Below are 19,975 nucleotides of genomic sequence, written 5' to 3'. Positions count from 1 at the left end.
GATGCTGCTTAGGGCTTGCTCTCTGGCTGGGTCAAGTTCATGCTCAGCTCGCTTCCTTACACAGCCCAGGAACACCTGCCAAAGGATTGGTACTGCCCACAGGGACTAGTGCATCAATTAACAATCAGGACACTCCCTTACAGACCTGTCCACAGACCAACCCAATACAGACAGTTACTCAAATGAAACTTTCCTCAGGTGGGTATAAACCTTCAAAGGCCCACTCCTAGGGACCTGCTACCTCCATTCAGGCTGCACTTCCTAAAGATTTCACAGCCTTCAAAATACTGCCACAAGCTGGGTCCCAAGCACTCAAAGCATGGACCTATGGGGAGCAGTTCACATTCAAACTATAAAAGAGCCCCAGTTTCCTCATCTAAGTATACAGTAAAAAAATTTTTTTTTTAAATGGTGCAGCTCTGGGCTTAGGACCATCAGCCATCCTCATGGGACCTTCATGGGTTTTGCCATATTTGCAGACTACATTTACAATGATGTATACAACATTTTTCTTTAAACCAACTCATGTCTTAACTTAAAAATAAATGAGTTTAAAGGTAAAATCTTATGTCAGAAACATGCCTAGAAAATCAATATTTATACGTCAGAGTAATAACTGGGAAGGAAGGCTCTAAACCTGAGCCTGGACCTTTCCTGCTGTCATAGATTAATATGTGTCAGAGACATGCTACCAACATATTAGCACCCTGCTGAGACTTTCTTTTATGGTCAGAGGATTGAAAAGAATTGAATAGAATAAACTTTTTCCTGAGTGCCTTGGTTTTACTTAATTGTGTCCCTGGATCTCCTAAGATGTCTCATTATCTCCAGAAATGCTGGGAGGACTCTTCTAACTGTGATGTATTATGGATGACTGACTTGAGGGTAGTGAAGATAGTGTGGCCTGGTACAAAGAGCCCTTGACCAGGTGACAGGCAGCTTCCTGGGCGAGGTGGTTTAGAATCCCCTACCAATCTATACTAGTTATTCTTTTTTTATCAAATATCTGACAGATTGATTTTGGCTCATGATTTTTGAGGGTTTGGTCCATGGTTGCTCAGTCCTGCATGCTTGGGTAGAACGTGATGACCATGGGAATATGTGGGAGAGGACCGTCTCTGTCTTATTTCACGGTGGACAGGAAGCAGCAGACAGCAACAGGAAGGGGCCAGGAAAGAACACCCCCCTCCCCAGTTACCTATTTCATCCAACCAGGCCCCACTTTCCACAGTTCCTCTACCTCCTGGTAGTCTGTTCAAATGCTGAGTCCATCAGTTGATGGAGTCTTAGGTCAGAGCCTTCATGATCTGTTGTCTCTGGAAGCATCCTCACAGATACATCCAGAAGTATTCTTTACTAGTTCCTTCCTTCCTTCCTTCCTTCCTTCCTTCCTTCCTTCCTTCCTTCCTTCCTTCCTTCCTTCCTCCCTCCCTCCCCCCTCCTCCTTCCCTTGTCTTTTTGAGACAGGGTCTCCCTATAGCCCCAGCTGGCCTAGAACTCAGTTATGTAGACCAGGCTGGCCTTGAACTCACAGAGATCCACCTGCCTCTGCCTCCTGAGTATTGGGATTAAAGGCATGTACCACCATACCTGGCACTAATTTCTTTTTCTTTTTCTTTCTTTTTTTTTCTCTTCAAATATTTTTAAAAATTTATTTAATAACCACATAATTAGTAGAAGCATTTCATTACAACAGCATTAACATAGTCAATAACAGTTAACAGTTTACTAATTTCTTTTTTAAAAAATATTTTATTTTATACGTATGAGTGTATTGCCTGTATGTAACTGCACTCATGGTGTGCAGTGACCCTGTAGGTCAGAAGAAGGTGTCAGGTCCCCTGGAACTAGAGTAAAGAATGGTTGTTAGCTGCCATGTGGGTGCTGGGAACTGAACTCTGGTCCTCTGCCAGAGCAGCCAGTGCACTTAACCACTGGGCCAGCTCCCCAGCCCCTCTTTACTAATTTCTTATGTAACAAGAGCATAGAGATTATTAGAAGTACTTGCTGCATCCTCCTCTGTGGGTCTTGGGCTCTAGCCACTGACCCTGAACCTGACCTTTCCTCTCTGCTGAGGTCTTTGGTTCTTGTCTACTAGCAACTAACTGCAACAGATCTCCATCCTGTGCCAACAAATGTAGTGGACGCAGAGTGCCCTGTACCCTGACTGGAAGATCTGACCAGGTGCCTGGCTGGGGTGGAAGGGTATCTGAGCCAGCCACTGGCTTTTCAGCTTCCTGCCACAGTACTGGGAAGAGTTTTCAGGGCAGAAGAGGAGGGAGAGATTTGTGAAGTCATTTCACATCCAAATGACAACCAGGCCAAATCCTCCTCAACTTCCAGGATGAGATGGGATTGGGCATTTCCTGGGTTATAGGGGCCTGGCAACTGGGACTCTTCAAACTGCCCTAGTGGGGGTAGGCCTTTCTCTTCCATTTTGGAAGGCATCAAAGAGAGGGGTTCAGAAGACAAAGCCTTATTTGTGCTCTCTAGGTGTCTTGGGGCAACAGAAAGGAGCTAGCATTTATTAGGCAACTACTGTATGCCCAGACTTCACATTCTATGTGTTTTCCTACATCCTCATGACAGCTCTGTGACGTGTGGCTCACCCAGGATGGGCCATACTTCCCTAGGGAATGTCAGGGCCTATCCAGCAGGGCCTTGCCAACGATTCTTCCTTCTAGCTTCCGGTGTGCAGACAGACAAAGAAGATCAGCAAGTGGTCGAGCAGGCCCCCTTGGCATCACTTCCTTCTTCCCTAGACACTGGCTATAATAGTTAGAGTTCCGTGGAACCTTGCTTGAAACCTACTGAGCTAAACCGGATTCTTCATTTCCTTCATGAAGAAACTGAGGCCCAGAGAGGAACTGGTAACACAGCTTGGAAGAGGAGTGGATTGACCCTTGGTGAGGTTTCCACAACCCTGGCCTAGAAACATGGAAAGACAGCTTCTAAAGGAATGCTGCCTGACTTGTTCTTCATCCTCCACCATGGCTGGCCTGCAGCTGGGTCCACAGGAAGTATCTAGATACTGTAGTGTGTGTAGTGCCTGAACTTAGTGAAGAAGGCAGTGGTCCCATACTTATGCTTATGCCTTGAATTAATATCTCTTGCATTTCTTTATGGAAAATAGGTTTTCATATGTGAGAGAGTAGCATTAATTTATCAACTACTGTATACTGCATGGGGCTTCATACTTTTTTTTTTTCTTTTTGGTCTTTTTGAGACAGGGTTTCCTTGTAGTCCCAGCTGGCCTGGATTTGCTATAGAGACCAGGCTGGCTTTGAACTCACAGACATCCACCTGCCTCTGCCTCCTGAGTGCTGGGATTAAAGGCATGCGCCACCACACCCAGCGGAGCTTCATACTTTTAACTTATTCCATCCATCCATAATTGTCTCTATTTTTGCCCTGGGTCATCTTATTTAGAAATAATGAAGGAGAATTAAAAACAGAGACTCAAATAGGTACTTATCTACAACTGTTTATAGCAGCATTATTCAAGTTGGTGGGAAAAAACCCCAAATGTCCATCACAAGATGAATGAATAAGCAAAACATGGCATATATATCAGATGGAATATTTAATTCAATTGAAAAAAGGAACTAAGTTTTAATACATGCTGCCATGTGGATGGAGCTTGAGAACATTGTGCTCAGTGACAGAAGACAGACATACGAAGCCGGGTGTGGTGGCGCATGTCTTTAATCCCAGCACTCTGGAGGGAGCAGCAAGCGGATCTCTGTGAGTTCAAGGCAAGTCTGGTCTACATAGTGAGTTCCAGGCCAGCTAGGGCTACAGTGAGACTCTGTCTCAAGACAAAAAGAAAGAAAAAAAGAAGCCAGCCGTATCACATGATTCCACATGAAGTGCCCAGCATAGAAAATTTTTTTTAATTTACTTATTTTTATCTCATGTATATGAGTGTATTGCCTTCATGTATGTAAGTGCACCCATGCCATGCAGTGCTCACGAGGTCAGAAAAGGTCATCAGATCCCCTGGAACTGGAGTTATGGATGGTTGTTAGCCACCTGGGAATCAAACCCAAGTTCTCTGCAAGAGCAGCCAGTGCTCTTAACCACTGAGCCATCTCTCTAGCCTCAGCATAGACAAATTTAAAAAATCTAATTTATAACATTAAAATTTTTAATTTTATGTATATATTTGTGCACCATGGCAATTTGTGAGACTTGGTTCTCTACTTCGATTGTGTGGGTCCCCAGAATCAGACTCAATTCATTAGGCTTGGTGGCAGACATCTTTACCTGCTGAGTCATCTTGCCAGCCCAAGACAGGCAGATTTACCGAAGAAATTTTTGAGTTTTGCAGGGGCTAGGGGGTAAGAGGGAGTGACTACTTAATAGGTACAGATTTTCTGTTGGGGTGATTATAAATTTTGGGAGAAGATGCTTGGCAGGGTGAACTCAGTACCACTGAAGTGTACACTTAAAAATGATTAAAGCACCTGGCATGGTGAGACACACCTCTAATCCCAGCACTCCCGAGGCAGAGGCAGGTGGATCTCTGTGAGATCGAGGCCAGTCAAGTCTACATAGTAAGTTCCAGGCCAGCTGGGGCTACAGGGAGACCCCGTCTCTAAAACAAAACAAAACAAAACAGGATGAAAGTGTCACTTTTATGTTTTACCATGTAAAAGAAAAAGAATAACAAAATAGGAATGGGGCCCGAATGTAATCCCAGTTTGCCCAAGTCTGGAGCCTGTGGTCTTCTCAGAACATCAGCAACACAATTGTCCCCTGAATCAGCTTCCCAGGCAGGAGTAACAGGCGAGAAGAATGAGTTGGTGTAGAGCTGGTATCTGCATCGTGTCCATGCTGGCTGCGCTCACCTGGCCCTATCCCTAACCCTGGCTCCTCCAGCCTGTGCTTGCCTGGCTCCCCCCAGCCTGTGCTTTGGCTCCACTGACAGTGTGTCGTCAGCATTTTCTCATGTCACAGGCTCCCTGTGCAGCCTTTAGAATGACTGCAATTGTCCTTCATCTAGGCACACTTCTGACCCCTGACCGGTTTTTCCTGGAAACCAAATTGTCTTTACCTACAGCCTGGTTTCATTTTGGCTCCTCACAGCAAGCTGATGTGGATCCCTCAGGTCCCTTTTCCTTTCTTGTGACCTTCCAGGTCAGAAAATTGGATGTCCCTTTGATGCCCATGGAGCCAGTTCTGCCTCTGACTCTAAACCCCCACCCCCACCCCGCCTTATGTGTGAGTTTCCTGTCCAGAATTCCTCTTTGGAGTGGCTACAGACGAGACCAGGAACAGGCTTCCTGGGGCATCCCTGGCCCCAGCTATCTTGGGTGGGCAGGACACTGTCCCCTGTGGTGCCTGTGCTTGGCTGAATTCCTGTGTGTTGCCCCCACCCCCATCCATGAACCTTGTGCACAGGCATGACATCTAAGGGGGGTGGTGAATTCTAGCCGAATTCCTTGCATTTTAGGAGATTCCTGCCTCTCCTTCACCCCCAATATCCATAGATTAAAACCTCCACTGGGGAAAAATCCAGCCCCGTTTCAGGTGGAAACTGGGTTGGGAGCTGTGGAACAGGAGGGCAGTGAATGTTCTAGAAGACAGAAAATCAACTGACTGTGCTCTCACCTCATACAAAGCCCAAGGGACTCTCCCTGCAGGAGAATTCTGTACCTTAGGCCCTAGGGAACCAGAGTGCCACTTGCCAAGGACTTGCAAATGGTGGCATTGGCCCGAGCAGAGCTGACTGGATTCAAGACCTCCCATCAGGAAGAATTCCTTCTGCCCCAGAGGCTATTCTGGGGCCCCTGAGAGCCCCATGTGCACAGTCTATGTAAACAACAAGTCGTTTCTGGTTGCACACTTTGGTCCCACGGGTCATGACCGGAGATTATCAAATTGACAGACCTCAGTGGCCCCTCGCTTCATGTCTGGGCACATTGCATTTTGTTAATTATCATCTTATGCTTCTGACGTAGAGGGTCGAGGTCTGGGTCAGGGTCACTGTGGTTTCCTTTTCTTCTCATTAGAGCTGTCCAGCTCCCAGGGCCCCCAGTTAAATTCCAACGCCGTTTAAAATGTTTTCTCTCCCTTCCCAAATGCCTAAGAGTCTTTTGTCCTGAATTCTGGAGAGCTACTTGAAAAGCCAGGAAAATGTGTGTCTAGGTTTGTGGAGCTCATTCCACATTCCCCTTCTTGAGGGCTATGGTTGTTTCTCAAGGGCTCTCTGATTCTACTTTTCTGATCCAGGGCATGCCTTGTGCCCCTGTGGCCGGGTCTTCAGGCACAGCTTGGCATCAGACCCTCATTCCATTGACAGCTGTCTGTCATTCTGCCTTCTGATAGTTGTCCAGAAAAGTATCAGTTTTTCCCTAAGGAGAAAATTAGTTCTTCCAGAACCTCAGTTTTCTTTGACAACTTTCCAGAATACAGACACCAGAAACAAATGCCCTCTCCATTGCCTGGCCAACTCCTTTACCTTTGGCTAGTCATGTCTTACCTGAGCTGTGGAACCACCTGTGTCTGATGAGGTCATTTCTGTAGTTCTCCCTGGGGACCAAGAGGCTGCCCACACTTGGCCACTCACAGTCTTCCCTGGCCTTGAACTACTACTATTGGCAAACTGAGTTGACCTTTAAGTTCTTGGGCTGGAGCCTGTGACTTGGATGTAGGATGAACATTCAAGAGGCTTGTAACTGATGAACAGACTCGGCTCAGGCCCCAGCTGAGAGAAGCTTCTATCTGGTCACATGGTATCCTCTACCTCTGCTTACTCAGCTTTCCCCAGAGCCACCACCTAAAAGGTGCAAGAGGCCATCACCTGGAGAGTCAAGCAGTTACCAGAGCCGTGGCTGTGTGCCTTCATTGTGGCTTAATTGTGGACCTCGTGTAGGATGCTAAGTCACTTACAAACAGAATCAGGGTGTTTCCTATACACTGGACATAGACGTGCCATCTAATGGGGGTGGGAAGTTCCTGTTGGATTCCTTGCATCTTAGGAGAAAATTCCAACCTAGTTTCAGATGGAAAGTGGCAGAGCATTGTCTGCTAGTTGCCTAAACACCCAACTACACAGTGCTCCACAGAGCTCAGACTCTGGGTCCTTGAGCGCTTCATGAAGTAGAGAGAGAGACAGCAGGTCAGGCACATCATTCTAGAGGTTTGGAGGTTGCTGAGTACTCTGTATTGGAGGTAAAGGAAAGTCCAGATCTTGAGGGGACTGAAGCTTAAAATATGTGGAAAAATGTCCATCTTTATGAAAACCAATACCAGCTTGGCATGGTGGTGCATACCTTAGCATGTCAGAGGCTGAGGCAGGTGAAGGTCAGAGGCCTCAGAGAGGAAGGTGAAGCGGGAGAGGGAGGGAGGTAAGTAAAGAACACACTTTATACAAGTGAATGCTAAAAATGAGGCAAGAAATCAACAAATTCATGGAGCCATATCCGTTTACTGCAAGTGTTTTTGTAAAGATGCTTGCCCATTGAAACTGGCCTCCCCTCCCCGTCTTAAATCCTCTGGAGCTTCCTGAACAGTAGAGAGCTCAAAGCATCGCTTGCCCAGCCCCAGGTGCTTCTGCTCCTGGCTGGAGACTGGCCCACCTTTGTGGAAAGTGGTGAACTTCAGAGGCTTCCCTGTGTTCTGGGATTTCTCTGCAAGGCCTCCAGCCACCAGCTGCCTGGCTAACCGAGGCTCTGTGATGGTCATCGAACCTTGCAGCCCACCCGCTGGGCTGACCTTGGGGGTCCTGGGTGAGGAGAGAGGTGTTCCTGCTTCAAGCTCCCAGATATTAACATCAGACCCAGGGCAATGGTGCTTTGCTTGCAAACTAGACTGATTTATTTCTCCCCAGTGACCCAGAAAACAAAACCCTCCTTTCTCCTTTGATCTGTTCTTGTTTTGGGCTTGTGGATTTTGTCTCCTGCCTGGCCAGGGATGGAGAGGAACTGCCCCAGACAGACTTGAGGGTGGCTGGCAGTGGCTCTAACACATGGCCCTGAGGTTTTGATTAAACAGGTGGAAGAATGGCACATTTTCTTCCTGACAGCCAGACCTTAAATCAGCTCCTAAGTGAGGAAACATTCTCTCGGCTGCGGTCTACCAACATTCTCCTTTGTCTTCTGGTTGTAGTTGGCCAGCATGTCCAACTTCAAGCCAGGAGTCCAGTCTGGAACAAGCTCCCGTGTGCCTCCACTACCCCCTCCTCTCCCCACCTGGGTCTCTAGTTCCTGGTAGCAAGTAGCAGGGTGCTATCTTCCAACTGCTTAAAGGGGGAAAGCTGAAGGCAGAGGATTCCTCATATCAAACAGAGACATGGACTGGGCTGGAGAGTCCCTGGACCTAGGAAGTGTTGCCTAAGGGCAGCTCTGGGTCCTCCCTAGCCTGCAGGGCACAGGACCTCCTGAAACCCTCCACCTTCCATCTGGTTCTGACTGTGAAAAATGTCCCAGCTTCTCACCACAAAGATACTTGTGATAGTCAAAGAAGTTCTTGTTTTGTTTTGTTTTTTAAAATGTGGTATCAGGGGCTGGAGAGATGGCTCAGCGGTTAAGAGCACTGACTGCTCTTGCAGAGGACCCAGGTTCAATTCCCAGCACCTACATGGTAGCTAACAACCGTCTGTAACTCCAGTTCCGGGGGAATCCGACACCTTCTTCTGACCTCCGTGGGCATTGCACGACATGGGTGTACTCACATACATGCAGGCAATACACTCATACACATAAAATAAAAATAAATAAAATATTTTTTTAAAGTGTGGTATCAGGCATGGAACCCAGAGCCTTGTGCTTGCTAGGCAAGCACTCAGTCCATGAAGATACTTCAGATGGACAGGCAAGGGATCAATGCCCTATTTTAAAATTTTATTTATTTATTATTTATTTTTATGTCTGTGAATGTTTTGCCTTCATGTATGTAAGTGTACCCATGTTGGGCAAAGCCCACAGAGGCCAGAAGAGGGCTTCCAATCATTTGAAACTGGAGTTCTAGATGGTTGTTAGCTGCCGCGTGGGTGCTGGGAGCTGAAACTGAGTCCTCCGTGGATCCATCTCTCCAGCCCCACAACTCCCTCTTTTCCATTGTGAGCAAACGTGTGTGCACACATTTAACAAGTGAGCACCTCTTGTCTACCAAGAGCCTTGTCAGTTCATTTCACCAAGTGTAGTGGAAAGATTTCACGGTTGGGAGTGAGGAAGACCTGGATTCAAGTGTCAAGTCCACCACTTCCTGAATATTCAGTCTCCGAACATTTAGGGAACATTTCTTTCTGGGAGACTGGAGTGAAGCACCATTCTGTTCTTCTCCAGCTCTCTAAGGCTCAGCATACAGGTCCACAACCTAGGAGTCATGAGCCCTACTTCACAGCATCCTCCTCAAGGGCAATGGAAGTGTAAATGGGTGAGAAAACCCACACGGAGGGCCCAGCACAAGGTCACCTCTGCACAGGCCAGCAACTGTTGGGCCAGCCCCTCTCCCTGGCACCCACAGCTGCCTCCAACCCTGGCTTCTTCTGGGTGCCTGATTCCCACCCCTGCCCCCACCCACAGCTAGGCTTCCCGTAGCTGACGCAGATCCCCTCATGAAGGGTCAAGGGGCAGCCAGGATACAGTTGTGGGCGTGTCTGTCCATACCTCATTCCCCTCCCAGAGGAGAAATGAGGGTCCCCAAGAAACAGCTGTCTCTATCCTTGTCCAGTAGGACAAAGCAGTCCCCTTGTTTAGAAGGAAGGGGATCCCTGGGGACCCCTTTCTTCCAGAGTCTTGCCTATCTGCTGTTCTGCTTTTCCAGAGAGCTGAGTCTGTCCACACTGGGAAATTGCAAGTAGTTTACATGGGAAATGTCAGCTGCCCACATATGAAAATATACACATCATTAAGACCTAAGTACTTGCGTCTGGAGATGGAGCGGACAGTCTTCCCAGGCTGACCTTTTGTCACTGGCAGAACCACTGCTAATGAGTACTCGGCTCCTTGGGGAGGTTTCCGTATGCTGAGGCAAAACATATGTTGGACATTAGCTTGTATGTCTGTGTGCATGTTTGTGTGTATGCATGTGTGTGTGCATGCACGTGCTACACGTGACAGCACCACACAAACAGCATTTGTCAAAACATGCAGGATCCCCTGTGCCTCTTTATCCAGCCCCAACAGGTCTCCTAAGAGCACTTTTCAAGGCCAAAATATACAATTGTATGCAATCTAGGAAGGGGCTCAGTTTCCCTCAGGTCATGGTGCTGCTTAGGGATGAGGGCTCCCTAGCCAGATTGCCAGGGTTTGAAACTCTTTTTTTTTTTTTTTTTGTCTTTTTTGAGACAGGGTCTCCCTGTAGTCCCAAGCTGACCTGAACTCACTGTGTAGACCAGGCTGGCCTTGAACTCACAACAATCTGCCTGCCTCTGCCTCCCCCGAGTGCTGGGATTAAAGGCGTGCGCCACCACGTTCAGCTGAAACTTTTTTTTTTTTAATCTCTGTGTGACCTTGGACAAGTTGCTTAATTTCTGTGCTGTTTCAGCATCTGTAAAATGGAGATATAATAACAAAACTTACCTTAAGCAGATTAGACAAGATCACCCTGTGGACAGCACCTAGACCTGGCATGTAGTAAGGAGGGGTTCTGAAGACAGTGATTGTGGCAGACACCACTGGGAAGTGGAATTGGGTGGAAGGTCTAACTTCTCAGAGCCTTTGAGTCTTGAGACCGCTCTTGGGTTATGGGTGCCATGATGGGCGAGAAGGGCTCTATCCATAGGCGCAAGCAAGGGCCCAGTGACTGGAAAACCAGAGCTCACTCAGGAAATGACTATTGGGGAGCAGGTCCAGGAAGGTGCTAGACTTGGTCCTGAAGGTAGCAAGGCCCATTGATGCTGTGGGAGACAGAAAAACTCCCTTGGGGCTGTGATGTCAAACTCAGGTGCAAGTGGTTAGCAGAAACCTGTGTGTTGGGGCAGGGGTGTGTATATAGAGAGCCCACAAGAGAGGAGACAGTTCTGGAAACCAAAGCAGTGAAGTAGGGATAGAGAGACACCAGGGCCAAGGTGGCTGGTGGTGTGAAATGAAGACAAGCTGGTTTTGAATGGAACTGAAGCCAAAGTCGTGTCTTTCCCATGGAACTGGACCAGAGCTCATGAGGCACAGGGCCACAGGGCCACAGCCCACTTAGATGCCCTAGCTCCACCATGAGCCAACATTGGGACACTAGGAGTCTATTCTCTGTTTCCCTGTCTGTGTCATGATGGGTTGAAGAGTGAGCCCCAAGGGGTCCTCCTTGGAGAGCTGTCTCTGAACTCCCACTCCCCCATCTGTAAAACATGTGTTTCCACATGACTCCTCGGGGGACAGGGGACTACTGATGGCCACTGAGGATATAAAGGCGTACAGGAGTCAGAGAATCCCTTCCTGGCCCTTCAGTCAAATTCTAGGCTTGGGTGCCCCCAAGGATGCAGGCCAGCACAATAGATCTCTTTCCTTCTATGGCCTCTTGAAACAAGAAACTTTGATGCAGGGAGAAGCTTTGGGACTGAAAATCTCAGAATCTAGGCCTTCTCCTGGGTGTGAAAGAAGTTGTCCTTTCCCCCGTCTGTCACTTGTGGTGCAGAGGAAGACGGTGCCAGGAGAGCAGGTGCCACCACTGAGGCTGCCGATGGCTCAGCCTTCAAGATGCCCTGTGCAGGCTGATGACTCCATAGTCTCTGCAGTTCACCGTTCCTGTGTGGTTTACATCGTCTAGGTTATCTAGCCAGCTCTTCTCACTACGCAGCCTCAGACCTTCACCATTCACTCCTCTATCCTGTGAATCCTCTGTCTTCCTCAAGGTCTAGCTCTTTCTTTAAACTGCCAAGTTTGGAACTAAAGGCCAACCCTGTGGGGTGTCCTGTGTCCTCCCTCTTCTTCTTTGGAAGTGGTAGCAGAGACACTCAATAGTGCCACCTTGTGGACTGCTAGGCTGCTGGCCTTGGCTGAACGGACAGAGGCTGAGCTAGGACTGGGCTGCCAGCTGCCCTTGGGTTTGGATCCGTCTCTCTGTAAGGTCACCGAGGGTGGGCGGGCAAGCGTCAGCAGAGGCCTTGGGTACAGCGGTGATCTGACATGCTTCTGGATTGAGTGCTGAGCAAAGCACCCACTGGTGGCTTCATCCCAGGACAGACCCACACCTCCCTCTCCATCATCCTGTCCTCCTCATCCTGCCACAGTCCCCGAAATTCCCAGGCTTATTCCTGCTGAGTTAAGCACTAAAGGCCATGTGACACTACAGGCAGGACTCTGGAGGGTGAAGCATTGCAGTGTTGTACACAGGGACACTGGGATTCGGGGGGCGGGGGTGTTCTGCAGCCTTCCACACAGAAACTCTGCGTCTCCAAGTAACCCCACCTCCAGCACACACTCCAGATCCATCCGTGTACCAACACAGGTTTATGATCCCAACAAACGCTTCCATCCATCCAACTAGACTGTCATCCCCACTAATCTCCTCTACACATTCCAAGGTCTGTGGTGCCTGAATCATGACCAGTCACCAGTGTCATGCCTGGGCATTGCAGAGGCTCTCTTCCTAGTTGGCATGTCAAAGCTTAGGGTCACAGACAGTGGAGGTCACAGGTGATAGGGACAAAAGGGAGGACAGAGGCCTAGACAGGAGTCAAGGGACCCAGCCACACACTGCCAGGAGCCTGCCCTGTTTCAGAGAGGCGGGAAGAGTCTTTCTCTGCATGGCAGTGTCTAGAAAACTTCTCTGTACTTTGTGTCTCTCCCTGCCTGGAGAGGTGAATTCTGGGGAACTCAGACTTTGGAAGCTGCTGGGATCCCCAGAAGCAGAAGAGGAAACCTCAGGAAGAACAGTGCACAGGGACGAAAAGACAGTGAAAAGGAACAACAGGAGGGGTCCCCAGGGCAGTGACACACTGACCTGGCATCTTCTGTCCTACTCTCCTGACAGGCTCAGTTTCAAGTCCAGACCTGTGCTGACCAGAAGCTTCTTAGTCCTTTCTCGTTGGCAAAGCTCTCACTCTCTGGAGTCACTAGAAAGAGGATTTGGTTGGAATCACTTAATCTCTTCCCGTCTAGCCAGAGGCTGAATTCAAAGCTGTGGTTGCTAAACCAGAGACATCATTCTCTTATCTGTTCTGTGGCTCCCCTGCCAGGGCTCTCAGCCTGTGGGCAACCAAACCCTAGTATGAGGATGGCCTGGAATCAGGGGTACAGAAACATCACCTCCAGACTCCGCAGCCCTTTGGTCTCTGAAGAGGGAGCCCTGTTGACTACGCTCACCTACAGGTAGGGGCCAAAGAGTGAAAGGTCTCCAGCCAGGTCCTACATCATCTCTGACTCCGTCCTTCATGAAGTCTTTCCCAGATGGCCCCAGTGCATCTTGGTCTCTCCTTTCTGTGAACCTGTGGCTGCCCCCTCAGCTGTGTCTCTTGCCTCTACTGATAGACCTCACAGTATCTTGGTCTCCACACTAGCTCTGCAGAGCCCAGGGGCTGAGGTCAAACCCAGGAACCTCTTGGGAGATGGAGGAGGGGACCAGACAGATCACTCAACCAGAGTCACCCAACCTGGGTTCAAGTCTCCTCTCTGCTGCTTCTTGACTGGGTGATCTTGGGAAAATTACTTAACCTTTCTGAACTTTCTTCCATTGCAAGATGGATGACATGGTGATACCTACTTTACTGAGCCACAATGTAGATTAAATAAGATAACATGTGTCCAGTGTTCCAGGTAGGGTCGGTTTTCACGTATGTAAAACATTGCTATCTATTCTTTTCTTGCTTTTCAATGTTGGATCTATAGGTCAATTTCATTTGGAAGTACACAAAACTCTGGGACTGAAAAAGCTTGGAGGTCACTGAGTTCTGATTTTAGTCTATTTGGTACATCACCATACATAATCAAGGGGCGCTAGAGCTTTTCTGGCAGGACATCACCTTACCATACATCATTTGTTTCTTACTGCACTAAAAGCACTTCAGGTCATCCTGGCTTTACTTTTTTCTCTCCCGCCCACCCCCTTCTTACCAGCAGCTAGCTGGGAATAAGCTAGGTTCTCTTGCGTGAATGAAAACAGATGAACCCTGGTAATGCTGTGCACCCAGTATAGACAGGTTGGCAACTTGGGTCCCTCCTCTGTGTAGCCAAAAAATGGCTCCCTTCCTCCCCATAGCTTCCATTCACAGTATCTCTGTGTCATCTTTACTAATTCATACCAGGTTCAAGGTTGCACCCTGGCATAATGTCTTCTCTCATCGCTCTGATTAATAAGCAGTGAGCACCCCTTGGTGCCAGGCATGGGTCCCCCCTACCTGGTGGCTCAGCATCCTGCTCTCCCTCTCTTGGAGCAGATTTGCCTACAGCTAATAGTTTTTTCCTCCTGTTTGATTGCTCTGAGATCAGCTGGAATTGCTGGCTCCCAAGAGACTAAACTGACAGAATCCTCCAAAAATCCACTTCTTAGGAGGAAAAACAATCCATAAAGTCTCAAAGTTCAAAGGAGCTTTCAGCATCTCTGGAGCAGCCCCCTCCTGCCACAGAATAGATGGAGCCACAAGATGGCCAGAGCAGAGGTTAAGAGTAGCTCAGGCCCTGGTTCTGGTACAGGCTCCTCCAGCAGAATGAACATCCCTGGACTGCAGTTGCACATTGTTAAAGTGGAGAAAGGGGAGAGGACAGGGACCGTCTAGTCAGGCTGGGTAGAAGGCAGAGGAAACTGCTGCCACCCAGGACAGCCTGAGATGGAAAATGTGCTTCAGCTGGTGCTTGGTGAAAATGACTTTGCAGCCATGCCATAGGCTACCCCCATCAGAGCTGAGGCCTCTCTCCAGCTAGCCCTAAGAGGCAGTCCCCCAAGGGTAGGATGAGCAGAAAGGTCAGGGCTGGGAAATAGGAAGGAATTTTGGCATTCAGAACCATGAGGAACAGGAAATGAACCACTGCCTTCATTCAGCAGGGATGTGCCAGCTGTTGCTGGCTCCCCCACCACCCCCAGGATCAAACCCCCTGCAGGCACATCTTGGTGGTTCGGAGAGAGAGCAAGCCTTTCCTAGTTTAGCACCCTTTGGGAGAAAGATGTGTTCCCACCCCATTTTTCTGAACCCACTCCCTGCAATTTTCTCAAAAAAAAAAAAAGTCCCTATAATTTATTAAAATCCCACCTCAAAGCCTGGCTGGTGAGTCAGGCTCTGGGAGCAGCTGGCAAGGGTAAATGGCAGGGAGGGGGTGGCACTGGGCAGTTAAGACTCAGAGGTCCCAAGTGACCTCCATGAAGTCACATAGCCAGAAGTCTCACCTTAAGTCTGGGTTCATTCACCATCTTTCAGTCCAGTCACCTCCTTTCCCACTGAACACTGTCCATGCAGCCCAGGCCAGTTGTGGTGGGCAGGAGGCAGGTGGTTACATAGTGTAAGGCAGTGACGTCTGTCCACTGTCACCTGGGGTCTGCCTTGTCTTTGGCCCTGCGCCTGTGGCGAAGCCCTAGCTGCCCTCTTCTTTCCTCACTAACAGCGTTGCTTTCCTTCCCAGTCCCCAGTCTTCACTGCCCAAGTTGGCCAGGACCTGGTCTCCCAGACAGAGGCAAAGCTCCTGCAGAGGCCCTGCAAGGAACTCTTCTCTTCCTGTGCTCAGTAAGTGTTTTTCCCACCTGGCCCTACTCACCTGGGTAGACCATGGCTACCTGGGCAGAGTCCTTGAAAAACAAGTGAGTTTGCTAGTCCGAGACCAAATCTAAAGCCTGGGCCCTCGAAAAGGGGGGATGTCCCACTTTGCCCCCCCCCCCCTCTGAGCCCCCCCCCTCCTCAGTGAGTCTGCACTATTCCCACTTCAGCTCAGTCCTTCTTCAGAAAGTCGTTCCTGAGCCCTAGTTTGTGATGACACATCTCTGGGACTTAATGCTTATGATTTACTGTTTATATCCTCATCACTGTGCCTACACCAGAGCCCAAAACAATGTCTGGACCTTGACTGGCACCCCATGAATGCTTGTGAAGTCAGCCTAGTTTAAGTAACCTCTGTCCAGATGTGTGTAGTATCCATTCCAAGGCTTGGCTTATTTGAGTTTCTGAAGACCGAAATCTGCTAGACTCTGTCCAGCTGCTTCAAATAGTGTGCTCATCCTTCTGTCACTCCAATCTAGGTCTGTCCATGACTACTTGAGAGGGGACCCCTTTCACGAGTACCTGGACAGCATGTATTTTGACCGCTTTCTGCAGTGGAAATGGTTGGAGAGGTGAGTACCACACACCCCACACATGAGAGTGTTTGAATGTGGGAGGTAGGGTACAAGATTTCATCTGAGAATTTATGCAAACATCAGTTACCTGCCATGGACCCTGTGACAATCAAATTGACCATCCTCCTCCTGCTAAGTTCTTGGGTATTCTAGAAATGTTGTGTGCTTATTAAAGCACTCCCCTGGTCATGCCTACATACACGGCCTCTTTTGTTGTTGCTTCTTTGGTTCACTGTCTCTGGGAATTCTTTCTCTGCTAGCCAATTAGAGAGGTGCCATAGCTGTACATCCTTTGTTTAACCCAATGCTCTATTGGATACTGTACTTATTTATTTATTTTTCTGTGCTAAGGATCAAACACAGGGCCTTGTACCTGCTAAGCATATGCTGTACCACTGAGCTACACCCCCAGTCTCTATTCTCAGTTGTGTGTGTGTGTGTGTGTGTGTGTGTGTGTGCGTATGCACACGTGTGCAACTTTTTCTGAAGAATGAATAGCTTTGCACACAAAGCCCTATGTACTTTTGCCAATCCATCCTCAAGGCACCTGATTGGAACTTGTGAGGGACTACTGAGTTGCCCTCCAGAATAGCCACCTCCAGTTTCCAGCCCCACCAGCACCTGAGTGCTGCTTCTTGAGGCTCCATCAACATTGTTCTCAGGTTTTCCTCCCCATGAGCAAGCACTAGGCTGTCCCTAATCTCTATTTTTCATCTTTCTAATTATGAGTGAGATAGGGTCCATTCCTGGTTTATTTGCTGCTGCAGTCTCTTCATTTGCTCTTGGGGGTGGCTCTCACTTGGGCAGACATGGTCTCTCTTTGACTGATAAGGAAGCAGAAACTTGAAGGGGACATGACTTACCTTGTCCCCAGTAAGACAATCAGAGCAGCTGAGGGGGCAACGAGATGATAACCTGGGACTGTTTCAAGATTGGCAGAGTTATATCTGGGTTAAAACATGCTCGGCTGCTGGGCATGGTGGCGCATACTTTTAATCCCAGCACTCAGGAGGCAGAAGCAGGTGGATCTCTGTGAGTTCAAGGCCAGCCTGGTCTACATAGTGAGTTCCAGACCAGCTGGGGCTATAGGGAGACCCTGCCTCAAAAAGACTAAAAACCAAAAAAACAAAAACAAAAACACACACATGCTAGGCTAAGCTGGTAGATGTGGGTAGGGTGTCACCTTACTCAGCCCAGAGGTCCCTGCCTCCAGAGGGCTGGCACCCACAGCCAGGTGCTCCATGCTTAGAGCAGGAAGCCATCTTACTCCTGTGGTCCGCATGTGTACAGCACATATGGGTCTGGTCCCCTGCAGATGGCGCCTAGAGTTACCTGGAAGCCCAGGGGCAGCTGCTCTGTATACTTTAGGAGATCCTGCAGGCATGCACCCTGCTTGAAGCCATTAGATGGCCCTTTCTCTCCACCCTGGCCAGTGGGGATGAGAAATGACCAGAGGATGGCCTCTCAAAGGTTCACCTCTGACCACGGCAGCACTGGGGACTAAGCCTTCAACATAGGAACTTTAGGAGCGCAACTTCACATCTAAACAGAGCCCAAGTACAAGATACATCCAGCAACAGGTATTATCCCCTTGTAGACCCCCCCAGAAGGACCATGCCCTTTATGCCAAGACTTTCAATTAATGAAACCAGATACAACAGCAGCTTATGGGAAGTTTTGGCATGGGCACTCCAATTCTAATGGACTCTTGACTGTGGCTATTGACTTTCTTTTTCCTTGTCTTCACCAACTGCATGAAATGGACATTTTAAATCCATGTACTAACTGTAGCAAAGTTCACCCTTTGGAAGGCACTAAGTTCTTAGTGCCAGTAAGGCAGGATCCTGGCCTAGAAATGCCCTAAATGACCCATAGTGCCTTGTCTTCTCCCATTTTTCCCCCAAACAAGATTGAGGCCTGTTCAGGCTGTACTGTTAAAACAGTAAAAGGATTTTTTCCCCTCCCAAGGTTAACCAAGAAATTTCTGGGGAGTAGTATGACACTTTCCCAGCACAGGCATTCTGCAGTAGTGGCACTGACCGTTTGTTCTCTGTATATGGTTAAATGGTTAGGCCGGGTGCTTCATGTGGTCTTGAGGGCTACTGTAGGAAAGGCACTGTGGTGGATGCTGGCCCATGGCAGGCTTCTCTGGCCCACCTGGGCTGCTCTTGTGCTGAGGACAAAGCCCAGCAGTGACAGTCCTGTGGTGGGGTGTTCCGTGCATCCCATGGAATCAACGAAGAGTGAAGTGTGTCACACATGTTAACTGGAGACTGGGGCCTGGAATGCCCTGGGCTTTTTGGGGTTGTCCTGAGGGCTGGTGCAATGTGGGAGACTCATTCCAGTGAAATCTAAGAACAGTATCAGGAAGGCTGTCCACGTAGTACAAATGTCCAAGAGCTGCTGGAGGCTCATGTGTCCTTCTCTAGCTGACCTAGTTCCCTGGCCCAGTTCTGTCTCCTACAACCCTTGCCCTGGGTCAGGAATCTTCAGGGTGGTTGGGAGAAGTGCTAAAAAATAGTCTCAAGGATCCAAGAAGCAACTTTGCCATGTTAAACTGATTATTCATAGCCAACCCAGCCAGGGATGAAAACGGGTTCTACACATGGAGTCTTTGGCAAGAACAGGATGGTTTTATTTGATAACTCCTGGGGATACAGCCTTGCCTTCTTGTCTGATCAGACATGCTGAGTGCCTCATTAACCTGGGGAGCCAGGAGACAGAAAGTGATGGGTACTTTAAATACCTCTTTGGCCATTCAGGGTGTTCTATTGTACTAGATTGATGGAGCTATAATAAATGGTTCCTGGTGAAGGAAAGGTTGAAAACTGATGGTCACAGAGTATCTTGGCCTCAAATGAGGTCAGGTCTACTCCAAGTATCCATGGGTACCCAGGACAGCAAGTGTGGCCACCCGCTGGGCAGACTGAGCCTGGCAGGTGTGATGAAGGCTGTTCACTCCTGTGTGGTTTCTGGCTCCTTCTCTCAACTCTGCACAGGAAGCAGAGTTTCCTTTGAGGTCAGGCCACAGGCTGTGCATTTGGGAAACAGCAGGGGGATGTTGTCAGGGGAGGGGTACTTGCAAGGGAGAGGTGAGTTTCCTGGGTGGGGCTGAGCTTCTTCCAAACCTCCAGCCCTTCTGAGCAAGCCATGGTGGCTCAGCCCCTAGCTCTCCAGGATCTACAGCCAGAGGTCTGGGATCTGCATGCAGCCCCAGAGGAAGGCACCAGAGGTCCTGGAATTGTGCCTCACCAGCTGCCCTTGTCTGTTTCTTACGGATCTCGAATCTTAATTCCAAGAGACCAATGTCAGATTCTTGATATTTTCCAGGCAACCAGTGACCAAAAATACTTTCCGGCAGTACCGAGTGCTGGGCAAAGGGGGCTTTGGGGAGGTGAGTGAACTTCTAGGCGTCCCTACAGAAGGTGCTCTGCCACCTTCTCCTGAAACCTCTTGGATTGGCATGAAGAATCTTCCAAGTAGGGCTTCTAGAAGGATCTTCCCACTCTACTTTGGGCCCACTGGAAGCAGAGAGAGGGGCCTGGCCTGGGTACGGATACATTTGTGAGGCAGGAAGGAGGGTATCAGCATCCCTCACTGTCCCGAATGGGCAGGTGAGGTGGAGGCCCACTCTAGCCATCCTTTGTTGGGGCTCCAAGAGAAAGGTGGACTCTAGGTTGCATTTGAGGAGGGAAACCTGAGGGAATGAGGGGCCTGAACACTTTGGCCCCTGAGGATTCCAAGTATTGCTGTTAGTATGCCTTGTCATGGGAAT

The 19,975-nt window shown here is 49.0% G+C and overlaps 1 protein-coding gene across 3 annotated transcripts in view; it reads left to right on the top strand.

Annotated features, from left to right (window-relative positions):
* The window catches only part of Grk5 (G protein-coupled receptor kinase 5), a 220,032-nt gene that overhangs the window by 177,751 nt on the left and 22,306 nt on the right, over positions 1–19,975 (top strand). For all 3 annotated transcript variants that reach the window (XM_008827312.2, XM_029560746.1, XM_017796693.2), the window contains exons 5-7: positions 15,495–15,595; positions 16,105–16,197; positions 19,531–19,594. In XM_008827312.2, coding sequence (XP_008825534.1) covers positions 15,495–15,595; positions 16,105–16,197; positions 19,531–19,594 — 258 coding nt within the window. The remainder of the gene's footprint in view (positions 1–15,494; positions 15,596–16,104; positions 16,198–19,530; positions 19,595–19,975) is intronic.

This window comes from Nannospalax galili, unplaced genomic scaffold (assembly GCF_000622305.1).
Source record: "Nannospalax galili isolate Female #2095 unplaced genomic scaffold, S.galili_v1.0 scaffold31, whole genome shotgun sequence".
In the NCBI taxonomy this organism is placed as follows: Eukaryota; Metazoa; Chordata; class Mammalia; order Rodentia; family Spalacidae; genus Nannospalax; species Nannospalax galili.
The sequence above is the reverse complement of the archived record's forward strand: the minus strand, read 5'-3'. Positions and strand labels throughout refer to the sequence as shown.